The 18,184-nt window shown below is 36.1% G+C and overlaps 1 protein-coding gene across 2 annotated transcripts; it reads right to left on the bottom strand.

Moving 5' to 3' along the window:
* Positions 1-649: 649 nt before the first annotated feature.
* Positions 650-9,382, bottom strand: LOC138321198 (L-proline trans-4-hydroxylase-like). 2 transcript variants are annotated; one of them, XM_069264692.1, is made up of 8 exons: positions 9,224-9,382; positions 8,777-8,855; positions 7,087-7,197; positions 6,734-6,825; positions 5,418-5,508; positions 2,547-2,676; positions 1,935-2,086; positions 650-1,029 (listed from the first exon to the last, which is right to left on the bottom strand). In XM_069264692.1, exons 3-8 carry the CDS (start codon positions 7,126-7,128, stop codon positions 946-948), a joined length of 591 nt encoding a protein of 196 aa, XP_069120793.1. In that variant the 5' UTR covers positions 7,129-7,197; positions 8,777-8,855; positions 9,224-9,382; the 3' UTR covers positions 650-945. The 2 variants fall into 2 exon arrangements, with proteins under 2 accessions (XP_069120793.1, XP_069120794.1); XM_069264693.1 differs by lacking the exon at positions 8,777-8,855 and having other exon boundaries at positions 9,224-9,332.
* Positions 9,383-18,184: the final 8,802 nt, after the last annotated feature.

Consider the following 18,184-nt stretch of genomic DNA (forward strand, 5'->3'; position numbering starts at 1 on the left):
TAGACCAGACTGAGGGCCATTAAGTTGACCAGTGGCTTGACCCATGAGTTATCAGATGTTTGTAAGCATGTGGTGTGAATTTCATGACCAGGTACATCTACCTAAGTATTTATTAATATGTATGCATGTTGCTTAATATGTTAAAAAATCAACTCACACTACAATTTATTCATCATTTTTTAATCTTATACGAATACATTCACATTCATACTCAATAATGTATATACAAAACAAAATGTCGCAGAGTTTGCAACCTTAATACATATCGCCTGCGTAAGTTTGTCGCATCTGGTAGTATAGTCTCTTATTGTACTACTCTATCAGCATTCTCAATCTAAGATTGCTAAATGTTCTTCTCTTGTATTTCTTATAGAAAGATGTTTTTCTTATGATCAGTAACTGCGTTATTAAATGACTTTGCAGAGATAGCGCGTATTAAAAACTCAAGCATTTATTAGCGACTTCCTAAGGTACATCGTCAAAACAGGAAGTTTTGTCTTTTGGTATCAATATCTAATTATCTTTCACGACTTACGGATAAAAGTTAAATATTCAATCAGGTGATATAGAGCTTTATATAACAGTACATATTTTATATATGGGTAAAATCGAATTTTCTGTGACAAACAATGGACAGTCCTATGTGGACAGTCCTATGTATTGACAACAAACTTTTTAACACTCACGAAGGGGTTGTTATGAAATCGGACAAATCATTTGCGTTAATTGGAAATCCTCATAAATCACTACTACGAAAGTTTACATTATGACTATATTTTCTGATCAATTGCAGCATTAGGCAATAATAAATGTATTTATAAAACTAATTTACCTGACATCCTGTTGCCTAATTAAAGAACAAAATTCCGTTTTATATGTGATAGGAAACAGCTTATACTTCATTGTCCAATGAAATTGTAAATCTATCATTCCTTTACTGCCATGCTATATCTGTGGCTGTACTATCCAGAAATCTTTACCCTCGAAGTTGGTTGTGTTTGTACATAGTCGAACAGCATCATCAGGAACCTAAATGAAACAAATTATAGAAAATTAAGTTCCATAGATACATCAATAAATTATTTAAAAGTTACAATGATAAAGATCAAACTAGTCCCATAGACAACCCTTTCTGCTGAGCGCTAAGTACACACTACGATGTTTTAGACTAGGATGTGTCTCTGCAGCACCCCGAGTACAGAGGTGAGCGCTCCACTTCAGGCCAAAAACGAGGCGGTGCAAAGAGAGACGTTGAAAGTAATATAAGCCAGGAAAAAGAAATATTATATAATTCCATATTGCGATTAATATCAAATATAATTTAAACAGTTTGTCAGGCCATTGCGACTCTATATGCATTTCATTTGCGGGTCCGTATCAGTTGTATTTGTACGAATACGGTGTATCTTTGCAGGACTGTAAAAGTGATGTGTATCTTGAAGCATATAACTTGGACCTAGGATGGCAGGGCCCAGTTTCATGAACATTCCTTAAATTTAAGGAATCCCTTAACTTAAAATTCCCTATAGGAAAGCATTACAGATTTTAAGGAAGGCTCTTTAACTTAAGATTTTTCCTTAACTTTTGTAATGCTTTTCTATGGATAATTTTAAGTTAAGGGTTTCCTTAAATTTAAGGAATGTTAATGAAACTTGGTCCAGATCTGATGCTTTTTATTTGTCATCAATATAGATTTATATTCGTTGCAATTTATAATGTATTTCAATGCATTCCAAAACATATTTGTATTGCTTTTATACCCGTAATGTTATCAAGATATAGACATATTGGAAATATATGCGTTCCATTATTTGATACCGTATTAATTCAGTACAACTGGCAAGAATTCGAAAAAAATGCATGAAACAAAATGTATATGCAGAGTCGGAATCCATCAACTCCTTCAGCTAAATTTTTAACCGTAAACCACTTGCCTGATTTAAAGGACGGTAGCCCGGATGTTTCTGATGTGGTCCAGGATTGTTTGACTTTCGGTTATAGGCCATTATTAGCCCCCTCCTGATGTCGGAGCTTGTGTTGTCGCTGCTTGTATGTAGCACATTGCAGTGGAAGAACAGAGCGTCGCCTAGCGGATAAAATGAGTTATCATACAATACCATTTCTTTAATAAAAGTCATAATATATATAAAAACACAAATAAATATTCTAACAAACAATTTCACAGACAAGTTTCTTAAATATAGTTGTAGTTAATGGTACGAAATTTTGTAAGAAGCTGAATTACAATCTGTGTTGAATCGGTCATTAGACTGCTTTCAAAATTTGCGTTTTTGTGACATTTAGAGGCCATTACTAATCATCATATTTCAAAATATATGAATTTTTACATGTTGGAGTCAGCAATTTTCATTAGTGATTGCATCAAATTAATTCAACTTTTTGTCATTGTAAGTAACGTTCAAATTATTTTTCAAACACATTCATCGTAGATTGAAGCAAAATTGATATTTTCTGAAAATGGGATTCTTTGCTACTATATCAATGGAGAAATTTCACATGTACCGTACTTAAATTGGACCACGGACCTGCATTAAGTTCTGCATGCACGTGCTGTAGTCGTCCCTGTATGTCCTTTACTCTGTCCACATCAGCCCCAGTCTGATGGGCAATAATGGTATGATCAATCCTTCCACACTTGTGTGAACCGCTTAATAACTGCATGTAGTAATGTATGATTTTAAATATATATATATAAACTTTATTTTACATCGATTGCGAAAAAAATTCTATAACTTAAACAAATCACTTTTGATTGCCCGGATAATTTTTTGTTTGTTTGTTTGTTTGATTAATTAACGTCCTATTAACAGCTATGGTCATGTAAGGACGGCCTCCCATGTATGCGGTGTGTTGCGTGTATGTTGTGTTTGTTTGTTTGATTTATTAACGTCCTATTAACAGCTATGGTCATGTAAGGACGGCCTCCCATGTATGCGGTGTGTTGCGTGTATGTTGTGCGAGGTGAGTGTACTGGGAGACTGCGGTATGTTCATGTTGTGTCTTCTTGTATAGTGGAACTGTTGCCCTTTTTATAGTGCTATATCACTGAAGCATGCCGCCGAAGACACCAAGCAACACACCCCACCCGGTCACATTATACTGACAACGGGCGAACCAGTCGTCCCACTCCCTGTATGCTGAACGCTAAGCAGGAGCAGAAACTACCACTTTTATAGACTTTGGTGTGTCTCGGCCAGGGGACAGAACCCAGAGCCTTCCTCACAGGGGCGAACGCTCAACTCAAGGCCAAAAGTGAGGCGGTGCCAAGGGAGGCATTAGGAAAGATAAAGTCAGTTAGGAAGAAGAGAAAAGATAAGATCCTAAATTTAGTCGCCTTTTACGATCATGCAATAGGGGCAGCAGGTACAATTCTAACGCCCTACCTGCAGTTGTGCGAGGTGCGTGCTTTGGGAGACTGCGGTATATTCATGTAGTGTCTTGTAAAGTGGAACTGTTGCCCTTTTTATAGTGCTATATCACTGAAGAATGCCGCCGAAGACACCAAGCAACACACCCGACCCGGTCACATAATACTGACAACGGGCCAACCAGTCGTCCCACTCCCTGTATGCTGAGCGCTAAGCAGGAGTAGAAACTACCACTTTTAAAGACTTTGGTGTGTCTCGGCTAGGGGACAGAACCCCAAAGCCTTCCTCACAGGGGCGAACGCTCAACTCAAGGCCAAAAGTGAGGCGGTGCCAAGGGAGGCATTAGGAAAGATAAAGTCAGTTAGGAAGAAGAGAAAAGATAAGATCCTAAATTTAGTCGCCTTTTACGATCATGCAATAGGGGCAGCAGGTACAATTCTAATGCCCTACCTGCAGGGCTGTGCCCGGATAAAAGCGCGCGCGTGGGAGGAAACCGGAGAGCCCGAAGGAAAACCACATGATCAGGCAGGTGACCCCCTGTCCTTTTCACGTCCGTGCCGGGGACCGAACCCCGGTCGGCTAGGTAAAAGGCGAGGGACATAACCACTACACCACACGATCATCCTGGTATTAGATATATTATTGTTGCAGAACAATAAACACTAAATCTATAAATATTCTTACAAAACGTAAAGCTTTAAAGGCACACTATGCATAACTTTTCAGTTTACTTTTGTAATCACAAGCATATACAATGATCGAACATATTACCAATTAGCTAGAATAAAGATGATAGACGTATATTTTAACATTAGTCCGTGCAGATAAACCTATGATATCGAGCAGTCGAAAATTGTAAACAAACCTGCCATCTTCGAACAGTCGTCATTGCCGTACCGACAATTACCGAAGTGTTATTAGGACTACACATTTATACGTTGATGCAGTATACAATCCACTTGTTTCAAAGAATGTTTACTAAAAGTTATCCAGTTGGTAATTACGTTTATCGATGATTTAAACCTGATCTGTAGGTATGTGCCGCCGAAATTTGTTAATATTTAATAATAGCTGTTTTTAATTAAGTAAGTCAGTCAAATCATTGAATCAAGCATCACGATAATATACAAACATAAACTTTGGACAGGTCGAGCTTATATTTATATTAAATGAGATAATACAAAGTACATGCATGTAGCGTTATTGAGTAAGCCAACATTGTATGTACGTATATTTTTTTCTCGCACCTCGGACAGGGAAATCTCACGTGGTACCCGGTGCTAGATTTTTCTATCTCGTCCGATCTGTCTGATACCTTTACGTGATTTTGGCGGAATTTACGCCATTCATGGCGGTCATACTGTTACGCACATTCATGAAACAAGTCCATTGTACATGTGACGTCCGATACTGGTCTTGCGAGTCGGTGACATCACAACGCGTCTCTGCAATAAATCAATATTGTATTACATTGTATATATTGTTTATAAATTGGTACTAAGCGCGTAGTTTCTGCCGCCAACTTTCATTAATACATGTATATTTTGTGTTTATAAGATATATTGATGATTTTAAAGCCATGTTTACTACATATATGTCGGCTATACTGGATGGCACGAAGTTTTTATACACTATTAATCAGCCCATCTTGTTACATTAATTAAACTTATAAAACATTTCTCAAATGATATAAGTAATATTAAGAAACTATCGATGTTATATTTTCTCTTTCATATACTTTAATTTCATATGTTACACTCATCTCTATTGGTTAGATTTTTTGAGGTTATTGCCAAAGACACCGAGCAACACACCCTACCCGGTCACATTATGCTATCAACGGGCAAACCAGTCGTCCCACTCCTTGTTTGCTGACCGCTAAGCAGGAGCAGATACTACCACTACTATAGACATTAGTGTCTCGGTCAGGGGACAGAACCCAGATCCTTCCTCACAGGGGAAAATCTGATTCTATTGAGGTGTGACTGCAAATACTGCATTGCTATAATTGTTAGTTAAATAACTCACCTGAAGGCATCCATTGGCCTTTTTACATTGATCAACAGCAACAAAGACACTCATCATATCGGGGAACAGACATCCGTACTTGTACCAATACCTACAATTGCACAAATATAAACATTATATTTGTCGGGCTTGTTTATAATTATATCACATTCTGATTAAAAGTTTTTGGATCCATTGAATAAAAAATTTATAAGGTCGACATACAATGGTACTTAAAATTATGTAATACCGTTCAGCATCAATGTACTATTGTAAATATTGACTTATATAATGCTTAGTGAAGCGACGGACAGACGTACAAACGTGATAACGGAAGATACGTTTACTCTAGATCTTTGATTTCTAACAAGTGGTCTAGCGCACGTAAATAGCAAGATATATGATTTAATTATTTACATGTTGACGAGATTAATATCTACCTATGTATCACTTAATGGTACGTAACAGTCGTAACTGTGCTATATTTAAGTAAGTTTTATTGATTAGCAAACGTCTTAATTGCCCCTATAACCTAACATTCACATCAACATGAAACAGCATAGACATAAAACAGTGACTGCACCACGCGCCATCACGCGCAAACAAAAGTAGCAGCATCCGTATAAAAAATGATGCCAATAGTACGTGGCACAAATTAATGTACTTTTCTCACGATATAGCACAATAAATATCAGCCACTTAAAGCAAGATACTTCTTGGACGAAATGACAGTATAATAAATCATTAGTAAAAATAATCATCGTAATTTAAAAATACGCGGTGTAAAATGAAGGGTACTATGATCAGCCGTAACCTTAGTTGTATGTGTCTGTAAAAGTTACACTGCACCACACAACTATTTGGTCCATTCGAGATTCATTAATGATGTTATATGCCACAAGAATGGAGCCTTAAATATAATCTAAACATTTTAAGAGGGATACAAAAGACTAATATTGAACGTCACTTACCGACGGTTTTAAATATATACCACCTCCTGAGATATAGCTATCATTTAGATATTAGCAAACAAGTTTGTTTTGACCAAAGTGAGATTCTGGTAATTTGGTATCTATACTCCAAGTGATCTATTTACTGAGTGGTTCAAAAGGGTATTATTATTATCATAATATTACAAGTTCCAAAAGACACATAAAACCAATTCAAGATAATCAATCAATTTTAATACATAATGCATAGAGCCATTCACAATGCTCTTGATGCATATAAAACGGACAGTTTTAATTTTGTCGGTGGCTGTCACAACACCTGACCTTCACGTGAGCATTGTAGACACAATCTAATCAATATGTTTATGTAAATGTGATTTCACGTACCCGTAATCCTGATGCCATTCAAATGTGCCTCCGATGTATGGATATTTCGTGACAAGTTTGGTGTGGTTATGGTAAACCTCCCCTCCAAGAAGCTGGAATATTATTTCATTTAACATTTGCATTTGGCTTTTTGTAATACTACTTTGACTTGAAAGAACTTAAATGACGTTTCAAATAAACTGCTATGTGAAATATCGTTTTCGCGGTCGTCCTCAGATCTGGACTTTTATATTAAAAGATAAAATTTATGGAATACCTTTCTAAGGGAAAATTACGGAAGGAGTATTACATTAATTCATATTGTAGGAAAGAGTAACACTTTTCAGATGTAACAATTATGTAATAAGCTTTACCTTTTCACAAGTACTTGCCACCTTTCGGCAACGAGCTACCATTCCTGTGACGTCATCGCCAGGATGCTGCCATAATATAAGCTTTGGTTCTTTACCACTTTTATCTGGTCTCTACGACAAAACAAGAAAAAGCCAATCACACTATTGAATTATCAAGCAGTAAAGTAAAATAAGAGAAACAATATTACACTGTGCGGACATTGTAACAATATATGAACTTACCTTCCCCTGGATATATAATATAGCACCCCTCTCGGATTCATAGATATATAATCAAGACAGTTTGACAATAGCTTTACCGTGTACATTCAACTATCGCCATACAGGAGCGGATGATATTTCAACGTTAACGTGACTCGGCAACGGAATGGTTGGTGGTTAATTTATTAGGTTTAATGTTCTGTTCACGGTTTAAGTCAATCAAGAATGAGAGACTGTGGTATATCCGTTGTCTCTCTGAAGTAATGAAAATCTTGTCAATTTTATAACAATGCACCGCTGAAGCTTAAATTACTGCGACGACCCTAATAAGCACACCTTGTACTTTTGTGATGACCGTTTAGAAGTACTTTTAAAAAATTATCCTGACTTTTATCACAAGCGTAAGTGTTCAATACCAAAACTGAAGCGTTGTCACAAATTGGTTGGTTAATTGGTTTAATGCCCTACTAATAGCCAGGTTATGTAAGGGCAGCCTGTCGTGCATGTGGTGTGTAGCGTGTGTGAAGTGTGTGTTTTTGGAGACTGCGGTATGTTCGTGTTGTGTCATCTTGTATTGTGGAACTGTTGCCATTTTTTAACTGCTTTATCACTGAAGCATGCTGCAGGGCTGGAAATAAAATGATGAACGATTATAATTAACAGTTTACTGCAACGACCTTCAACAGCACACCGCACCCAGTACCTTGTACTGTCAACAGGGAAACAAATCGTCCTTTTGTGATGACCGTATAGAGCTACTTTTATAGAATATCGTGTCTCTAATAATAGCCAGGTTATGTAAGGACAGCCTGCCGTGCATGTGGTGTGTAGCGTATGTGTTTTGGGAGACTGCGGTATGTTCGTGTTGTGTCATCTTGTATTGTGGAACTGTTGCCATTTTTTAACTGCTTTATCACTGAAGCATGCTGCAGGGCTGGAAATAAAATGATGAACGATTATAATTAGTCCAGTCTATAGTATAACATCCCCACAGTTTACTGCAACGACCTTCAACAGCACACCGCACCCAGTACCTTGTACTGTCAACAGGGAAACAAATCGTCCTTTTGTGATGACCGTATAGAGCTACTTTTAAAGAATATCGTGTCTCGGCCAAGAACAAACAGAGCCAGAAACTTTATCATAAGCGCAAAGGTTAAAATCAATAACAAAATTGACGCATCGTCACAAAGTGGTTGGTTAATTTGACAATTTATTGACGGTCTCATGCCATGAAATGCCTGTGTCGGTATATGAATGATTTGGGCGACTACGGTATATATGATTGCGGTATATAAGTATTGCGTCCTCCCGTAATAGTGGATTTCTCATCTTTTTTGGTGCTGCTATTACACAAAGACACGCCCATTTATGTCACATTGTAGTGAAAACAACACGTCGAGTATATAGTGGGGGAAGATCGTCCGTAAATGATCCTAGCTAAAGGACGATAAACCGAACCACATCAATAAAATTAATGAATACTTACTCCATATTGGAACTTGAGAACATCAGGGTTTTCAATGACCTCTTTGACTTTATTTAATTCATCCTGATCCAGTAAACCTCTAAATAAATCGACCACGCAAAGTTAACAATACAAAATCGATTGCATCTTTATTCAACTTTATAAAAGATAGGATAATTCAAACCTAACAGAGTAGTTTTGTACATGCTATGAGATATTTATCTCATAGAATAATTGTATTGTATCTTGTCGCAACCGGATGTCACCGGGACACGCATAGTCAGCCGGTATATTAAGATTTCATGATTTTACATGTAATTTTATACACAGTAAGAATGCACGTGTCATACAATTACGCCGTAATACATAGTGATCCTAATTAGAAAAGGGGACGTTTTTGGATATGTTAAGTTTTTAGAAGTAGTAATACACATAAACTGATTTGCTGGCCATTGGTTGCTTGATTACCTGATGATGATGTAACCGGTATCCCGGAATGTTTTAAGTACATCCTCTGTTACATCGAACGATCCATCCACACCTAATCTGAAATCTGATATTTCAAATCAAATCAGATCAACATTATATCGCACTGGCAAGTGTGCATTATTTTCCACATATACATTATTGACAAGTAATACTGACCTAAATGTATGGGGATTCATATGACAAAAATAATTTTCCGCGGCATAAACTTACAAAGGTCTCTTTAGCTTTGAATGACATAATGTAGGAACTGTAATCTTATTTATAAATTTTGATTACAATATATATGCTATAAGGCGGCAATGTTTACTTGTTACACTGTTCAGGTTAGGTGGCTCGTGTATACTCGCAGGACTGTGTTCACATGTTTTATGTAGTTGTTTCTGTCAATTTGTTTGATTAAATTAAGTAAGGACAGCCTCCAATGTATGCGCTTTACAGAATGTATGTAGTGTGAGGAAGTGTTTTGGGATACTGCAGTATATTCGTGTCGTGTCCTCTTGCCCTTTTTATAGTGTTATATCACTGAAGCATGATGCCGAAAACACCAAGCAACACACCTAACTCGTTCACATTATACTGACAACGAGCGATATTACCTGTTACATTGTAGTTGTAGTAATTTTAACATTTTTAACCGTTTCACTCCTCATTAAAATCCTACCCTTAGCTTAATAATTTTTCTTTTTAAATATTAGCATCGAAATTCCACGTTGATATTTATCAAAGAATGTGGATTATAGTATACACAGGTAAAAGTGCCACGCATGTAAATCATGCGTGGCAATTTTCATGTGATTTTCACATGAATCTCATGCGTAAATCATATGATTTTTTGACACGCATGATTTTCGCATGAAAATTTCATGTCATTCTCATATGATTGTCATGCGATTTACATGTCATTTATTTCACACATGAGAATCGCATGATTTCTATTTACATGTGAAAAACATGCGTATGATACATATGAATATCACATGAAATATTTTACATGTCAGAATCATAACTGAATTTTCATCCGATTTTTGTTAAATTTTCAATTTTTCCTAAATTTTGATATTTTCACTCTTTTGCAATATCTCATGTCATTTTTCGGTATATTCTATAAAATCTGTTTTCTCGTTAACTGATTGAGTGTTAGAGACTATATTGTATGGGCGGTATGTGCTCTTGATTCGTGCGAGGCAACTAAAAAAATCCAGATATATATATTAAGTACATACCCGCGTCATATTCTGAAAATATCTTCCAAAAAAGTCTAAAATGATTACATCAAAACTCCACACGAAAATAGGAACAAAATTTAAACACTTTTGAGAATAGATTTTTAAAGAAACGAGAACTTGTTGTCATGAAGTGATACCAAATATTGCTTTTGTGTAAATATGAAACCGGCCCTATAAAACAAATATAGGCCTAAGTTATATGTAAGTGTATAGGTGCGTCATATTTGAAAAATATTTAAAAAAAAAAAATAAGGGATTACATTAAAACTCCACACGAAAATTAGGATCAAAACATATCTTTGAGAACAGATTTTAATAAACCAAGACATGAAATTGATACCAAATATTGCTTTTGTGAAAAAATAAGTCCGTATGATTTTTTTAATTTTTTTTTTTACTTTCCAAATATAACTTAATGCAACATTATTAAAATATTTTAATAACTGCCATATAACTGCATTTGATATATATGTATACATGTAACTGTATTCAATGTAAAACATAATGGTATCCCGAGCTAGAATATATCAGGATTTAAATTCTAATTAGCCATTAGGAACCATATCTGTCAGCAATATTTGATCTAATACAAAGGGACGGATGTAGACTGATTTTTTTTTAATTAAGCAAATTGCAAAATATTCAAATCATGGTCATGTTTAGGATTTGAACAGTGAACTTAATTTTGTGATCCTTTAGAAATAATCTGAAAATTATTGTTTTTGCAAATTGCCATACTACGGTTTGTACCTTTTAGGACCCGGATGTAAACTTTCTTCACGACATCTCTTCTGAAGTTTTACATAAATAATACAGTATATTCGCAGAAAACGCAATGAAAACCATAGGTATTAAACTCGTACAATAGTGTACGAAAATCAGTGATGCGTAATAATTAACGGCAAGGGTGAGCGACAGGATAGTTTTACAATGTGGACAGAGTTACAAGTAAGTTTGTTTTAGTCCAAGATGCATTGCTGCGAAGGACTGGTGTTGACATGCACTCGTACATTGGTAGTTTCTGCTCCTGCTTAGCGCTCAGCATACAGGGAGTGGGACGACTGGTTCGCCCGTTGTCAGTATAATGTGACCGGTTGGGGTGTGTTGCTTGGTGTCTTCGGCGGCATGCTCCAGTGATATAGCACTATAAAAAGGGCAACAGTTCCACTATACAAGAAGACACAACACGAACATACCGCAGTCTCCCAGTAAACTCACCTCGCACAACATACACGCAACACACCGCATACATGGGAGGCCGTCCTTACATGACCATAGCTGTTAATAGGACGTTAATTAATCAAACAAACAAAAAAAAAAAAAAAAGTTACAATCAAATCAAGCTGATTTTCGAACTTGTCAGAGATATTTCCAATGTTAGTTTAAACATTAAGTTTTATTGTTTTATTAAACTCGGTTTATATTTACTCAAGTAATCGCGTTAACAAGGTTCAATTATTATTATTGCAAAGGGCAATAACTCCGTAAGTTACAATCAAATCAAGTTGATTTTCGAACTCGTCCGAGATCTTACCAATGTGAGTATATATGCAAAGTTTCATTAAGATCGCTTTATATTTACTTTCAGTTAATTTAAGTTATCCGGTTCACAATGTCCAACAATAAGTTTTAGTGCAAAGGGCTATGACTCCGTAAATTACTATTGAATCACGCTGATTTTCGAACTCGTCGGACAAAAGACTATCGCAATAAAAATAGCAAGATTTCCTTATCTTAAGAAGACAACAGGATTATACCACAGTCTCCAAAATCATTCAGACATCCACACACTGCAACACATTACACACATGGGAGACCATCCTTAATTAATCGACCTTGGTTGGTAATTTTGTTTGACTATGTAACGTCCTATTAACAGTCAGGGTCATGTAAGGGACGGGCTCCCATGTATGCGGAGTGTTTCGTGTATGAAGGGTAGGTGTGTGTTCTCCCAAAACACACATCTACCCTTCATACACGAAACACTCCGCATACATGGGAGGCCGTCCCTTACATGACCCTTGCTGTTAATTCGTATTGTGTCTTCTGGTAAAGTGGATCTGTTTCTATTTTAAAGTGCTCTATCACTGAATCGTGCTGCCGGAGACACCAAGCAACACACCCCATCCGGTCACGTTATACTGACAACGGGCGAACCAGTCATCCCACTCCGTTTAAGCTGAGCGCTTAGCAGGAGCAGAAACGTTAATCTAACAAGGACATAGTCATTCAGATCCCTCGCCAATGGAGATATCAAAGCTGAAGTAAGTTTGATTGTGGAGATTTATGTGTATGAAAAAACAGGAAAAAGGAAGTTGAGCTAAAGAAAGATGGGGTATAATTCAAGTAGAGCGGGGCTGCAATTGTTGAATCAGGTATACAGCCTTGACATTATTTTTTTAGACTATATACACAAAGATGGGTGGTGTTTTGCAAAGTAACATTTACAATTTACCATATTTTCAGCAATGTTTCCATGGTAACGGAAAAAGTACAAAAAGTGAAAACCTTAAAATAGCAAAAGGCACTACTAGACCATAAGACTAATGTGCATATGGAGTTCCGTGCATATATCTCAGCTGGTTTCAGAGTTATGCTCCGGAAATGAACCTGCTACAAAAATATGATATTTTCAGCAATGTTTCTATGGTTACAGAGAAAAGCACAAAAAGTGAAAACCTAAAAATAGCAAAAGGCACTACTAGACCATAAGAACAATGTGTCTATGAAGTTTCATGGAAATATCTCTGCTGGTTTTAGAGTTGTGCTCCGGAAACGATTCTTACACAAAAATATGATATTTTCAGCAATGTTTCCATGGTTACAGAAAAAAATGCAAAAAGTGAAAACCTTAAAATAGCAAAAGGCACTACAAGACCATAAGACTAATGTGCCTATGGAGTTCCGTGGAAATATCTCTGCTGGTTTTAGAGTTATGCTCCAGAAATGAACCTGCTACAAAAATATGATATTTTCAGCAATGTTTCTATGGTTACAGAAAAAAGCACAAAAAGTGAAAACCTAAAAAAAGCATAAGGCACTACTAGACCATAAGAACAATGAGTCTATGAAGTTTCATGGAAATATCTCTGCTGGTTTTAGAGTTGTGCTCCGGAAACGATTCTTACACAAAAATCTGCCATTTTCAGCAATGTTTCCATGGTTACAGAAAAAAGTGCAAAAAGTGAAAACCTTAAAATAGCAAAAGGCACTACAAGACCATAAGACTAATGTGACTATGGAGTTCCGTGGAAATATCTCTGCTGGTTTTAGAGTTATGCTCCGGAAATGAACCTGCTACAAAAATATGATATTTTCAGCAATGTTTCTATGGTTACAGAAAAAAGCACAAAAAGTGAAAACCTAAAAAAAAAGCAAAAGGCACTACTAGACCATAAGAACAATGTGTCTATGAAGTTTCATGGAAATATCTCTTCTGGTTTTAGAGTTGTGCTCCGGAAACGATTCTTACACAAAAATCTGCCATTTTCAGCAATGTTTCCATGGTTACAGAAAAAAAAGTGAAAACCTTAAAATAGCAAAAGGCACAACTAGATCACAAGACCAATGTGTCTATGAAGTTTCGTGGAAATATCTCTTCTGGTTTTAGAGTTATGCTCCGGAAACGAACCTGGTAGAAAAATATATTTTCAGCAATGTTTCCATGGTTACGGAAAAAATGGAAAAAATGCAAACCTCAAAATAGCAAAAGGCACTACTAGACCTTAAGACCAATGTTTGTATGAAGTTTCGTGGAAATATCTCTACTGGTTTTAGAGTTATGCTACGGAAACCATTCGCACGGACGGAACCCATTTGTTTATCCCCGCCAACTTCGTTGGGCGGGGAATAATGAGGTAGAAACTCAGAACTCAGCTTGTGGTGTCTTTTTAAAATTTCGTCTATAAAAACGTGTTTTGTGGCAATTTCCGCTTCCCAAGTCGACGAGAATGGTGTTTTCTGTATCAACTGGAATAATATTCTGTAGAAAAACAAGCAAATTTGTGGAATTTCTATCCCTTGCTTTCGTTAATCAAAGGGCCATAACTCTGCCAAATAGCTCGTCTGAGCCCTTGGCAAATTTTAAATTACAATGTGACCAAGTTACAAAAACAAGAGGCCCATGGACCTTAATAAGGAAACAAATAAAAGACATATAAACACAATATCTATCTCATGTGACTTTAACTATTAATTCCCAAACGACTTTAAATATTAATTCCCAAACGCCGATCGTCTAATATTTATCGGCATCCTTTTAATTACCGCACAGAAATTAACTACCACTATGCTACTTGGTAAAAGACTAAATAAACCGTAAACATATACTTACATAGGACATATTGAATATGAGATGTGTTGTAACTTCATCTCGGTTCATAAAAATATTCTATGTATTTGTTATTGATCATATTGTGTTGGTTTATGAAGCGTAGTGGGGCTTTCATATTCTCCATAATGTATTGTACAAGCTACTTAAGCTGTAAGTTATGCTAATGATAGGGTTTCTGGTAAGGTCTCACCTGGATATGGGTTTTCAAAACAGATAGCTCACATCTACGGAAGGAGTAGTTTTCGTTTTCCTGAAGACACAAGTCATTCAGATTTGATCCTTCTTTGTCGTAACGATACCATCCGGGTATATACTTAGGTGTCGACGTCAAACCGGTTACGAGTTCTTTCTTCATGTCCATGAGTCTGTATATTAGATTTGTTTATTTATTTTTTGTTTATTAGATAAATTGTTAAAACTGAATGAGGTGTGTTGAATGAGCCCCATCCTGTAGAGAGCACGATTATGTATTCTTTTTCAATAAGTATTTTGAATATGAAAAACAAAACCAGTGTGTACCAAAGTTGGTCGCTTTCCATATAATGATATTTCAGCTTGCACAAACATCCTACGTACTGCTAAAGCAATACATGCACTATGCTCCCTATATAACTCGGCCTGCCATGTAGTACTACCCAATTTTAGAACAAGTATCGTTATTAACAAACTGTATAACATGTGACAATGGGAATACTCTCAATTGACAGACAGATTTTTTTAAAATATGTTCCGTAATTTCATACTCGTGAATCAACTAGAGCTTTTAGTATTGTATTCACCTCCACAAAATACTTACATTTTGAGAATTGCAGTACTTGTTAATTTTTATAACTACAAGTAAGAGCTAAAAATGATTTCAAGCAGTACTGCCAAAAATCAGTATATTTTTCTACAACGTAGTGAAATGAGTACCGTATACACGGACAGTCCATAAGACAAGTTGCGGTCTACAATTCTATCTCTCATTTGTATAGTAATATTTGTAATTGTAAAGTGATATCTGCATGTATGGTTCCATACATTAGGCATAAAAACAAGAATTTTAAAGCGTATCAATTCTGTGTTTTAACTAAAGGTATAGGGCATCATACATGAATATTTGTGTTAAGATTCTTTAAAATACCATAATAACGGCCGCGTGACATTTACTAACAATATGTTGCATAATCGTAAAAGGCGACTCAATCTAGGCATCTTTTCTTTCTTGTTAACGTCTTCCCTTAAAGATGCTCCATCGCCGACAGAGCATAAATGATATACATCATATGAACAATAATTGGCGTTTAAACGTTTATGTATATGTCTAATTAACACAAAAAGTATATAAGATAATTGATTTCGCTTTTGGTGCATGAGCAATCAGTATTTCACTCCATATAGGATATAGTGACACGGAATTTTTTCGGATGCAATTAATTACTTTTTCACATTTTTAACTTGAAGTAAAGTTAGAAGCTTTAACTTTTCAATGGTGGTAATGGTGTAAAGTAAGTAACTTTTGTAACTGACGAAAAATACTAAATCGTTTGCTCCAGTTTTTAATAGTGAAAAAAATACTATTTATCAGCGGTGAAGCATCTTTTATACCACCCTATTTTAAGCCTTCGGTAGAACGCTTGCTCATGTGAGAAACGCTGTGGTCTGGATTTTGCCCCCTGGCCGAGACACACCAAAGTGTGTAAAAATTGTAGTTTTTGCTCCGTGCTAAGCGTTCAGCATACACGGAGTAGGACGACTGGTTCGCCCGTTGTGAGTATAATGTGATCGGGTGGGTGTGTTATTTGCTGTCTTCGGCACTATCCAAGAAGACAAAACACAAATATATCACAGCCCCCATAAACACTCACACATTTCATCACTCTACACACATGAGAGGGCTTCCGTACATGACCCTGGCTGTTATTAGAACGTTAATCTTATACACCAAGGTATCGTTAGGAAACATTGGATAAAATCGGATAACCATATTCATAAACCTACAATGCTCACATGTAAGAATATAAGATATGCTCTGATTTTCGACTATTCTCACGGGCTAATACATGATCATATGTCATTCAATAAAAAAAACCTCAGTGTTTCCATTTGTTAGAAACACCGAGTTGTATTCCCATGTGAACTTCATTGCCCCAACATTGAGATCGTCAGGATTGCTACGTATGGCCAACGCTTTTGAAAGCAATATACACGTAAAAGAATATCGAAAAATGTATAAAAAATAAAGGTTTTTTGTTTCGGTCCATGTAATGTTAATTCATAAATTTACACCTAAAAACATGTATAGAATGCATATACTCATTATATTAACACACTTTCAAATACTGTGACCACAACATCCTCCGTCAAACAGTATCAATATATCAGAAGCAGAATTAATCAATTCGAAATTATTCGATGCATATTTATACAAATTCAATTCTTTCCAAAATAGTCTGATTTTAAAATATTTCAAATATATAGAAGATATTCCCTTGCACTGTAAATGTATCTCTGTATGATATGATTGTCCAATAAACCGAGTTATCCACTTGTGATTCCCTTAGTTATGCATCAATGATCTTTAAGTTATATATCCCTCAACCGGGCGGAAAAAAATCTATTTAAACCCACAAGGTTTTATTAAAAAGGGATGGCAATTATTCAAATCGACAAACTTGTATAATGCCTTATAAGCAAAAGTTTGATCACAGAATATATGCAATGTAAAATTATTGTTTTAATGCATGTATGTTTAGATGGACACACCTGCAGAAATCACTTTATAAAACTTTTAATAACACAGTTGACTGTAGCCAAGTGTAATGACATTTTAAAACTAGAAAACTTGCGTATCCTGTCAATATTTGGGAATAAAACGAGAGTTTCGTCAACAATCTATGATTGTGTTTCATCGCAGCCCTATTTTAGTCCCTTCATTTATTTGCTTGGTAACGTCTGTGGTGTTGGTTTGTCTGTGTACAATAGCATTATTTCACTTCTTCATACCTTCAGCCCTGCAAGTAGGGCGTAAGAATTTTACCTGCTGCCCCTATTGCATAATAAAAAAGCGACTTACTTTAGTTTATTATCTTTTCTCTTCTTTCTAACTAACTTTCTTATTAACGTCTCCCTTAACATCGCCTCAGTTTTGGCCTTCTGCTTCTGTTAAGAGCTCGCCTATGTAAGGAAGGTTTTGTATTCTGGCCGAGACACATCAAAGACTAGAAAAGTGGTAGTTTCTGCTTCTGCTTAGCGCTCAGACAGCATAAATGTAGTGGGAAGACTGGTTCGCCCGTTGTCAGTATAATGTGACCGGGCGAGGTGTGTTGCTTGGTGTCTTCGACAGCATGCTTCAGTGATATAGCATTATAAAAAGGAGGGTCCCACATGCACCCCCCCAAA

The sequence above is a fragment of the Argopecten irradians genome, chromosome 4 (assembly GCF_041381155.1).
Source record: "Argopecten irradians isolate NY chromosome 4, Ai_NY, whole genome shotgun sequence".
Taxonomy (NCBI): domain Eukaryota; kingdom Metazoa; phylum Mollusca; class Bivalvia; order Pectinida; family Pectinidae; genus Argopecten; species Argopecten irradians.

Excerpts from the sequence above, each read along its gene's own strand:
- LOC138321198 (XM_069264692.1), bottom strand. The coding sequence starts at position 7,128 with ATGGTAGCTCGTTGCCGAAAGGTGGCAAGTACTTGTGAAAAG. Across the intron at positions 6,826-7,086 it reads TGGCAAGTACTTGTGAAAAG|CTTCTTGGAGGGGAGGTTTA; the intron begins GTAAAGCTTATT and ends ATAATATTCCAG. Across the intron at positions 2,087-2,546 it reads GCATGCAGAACTTAATGCAG|GCGACGCTCTGTTCTTCCAC; the intron begins GTCCGTGGTCCA and ends TTTATCCGCTAG.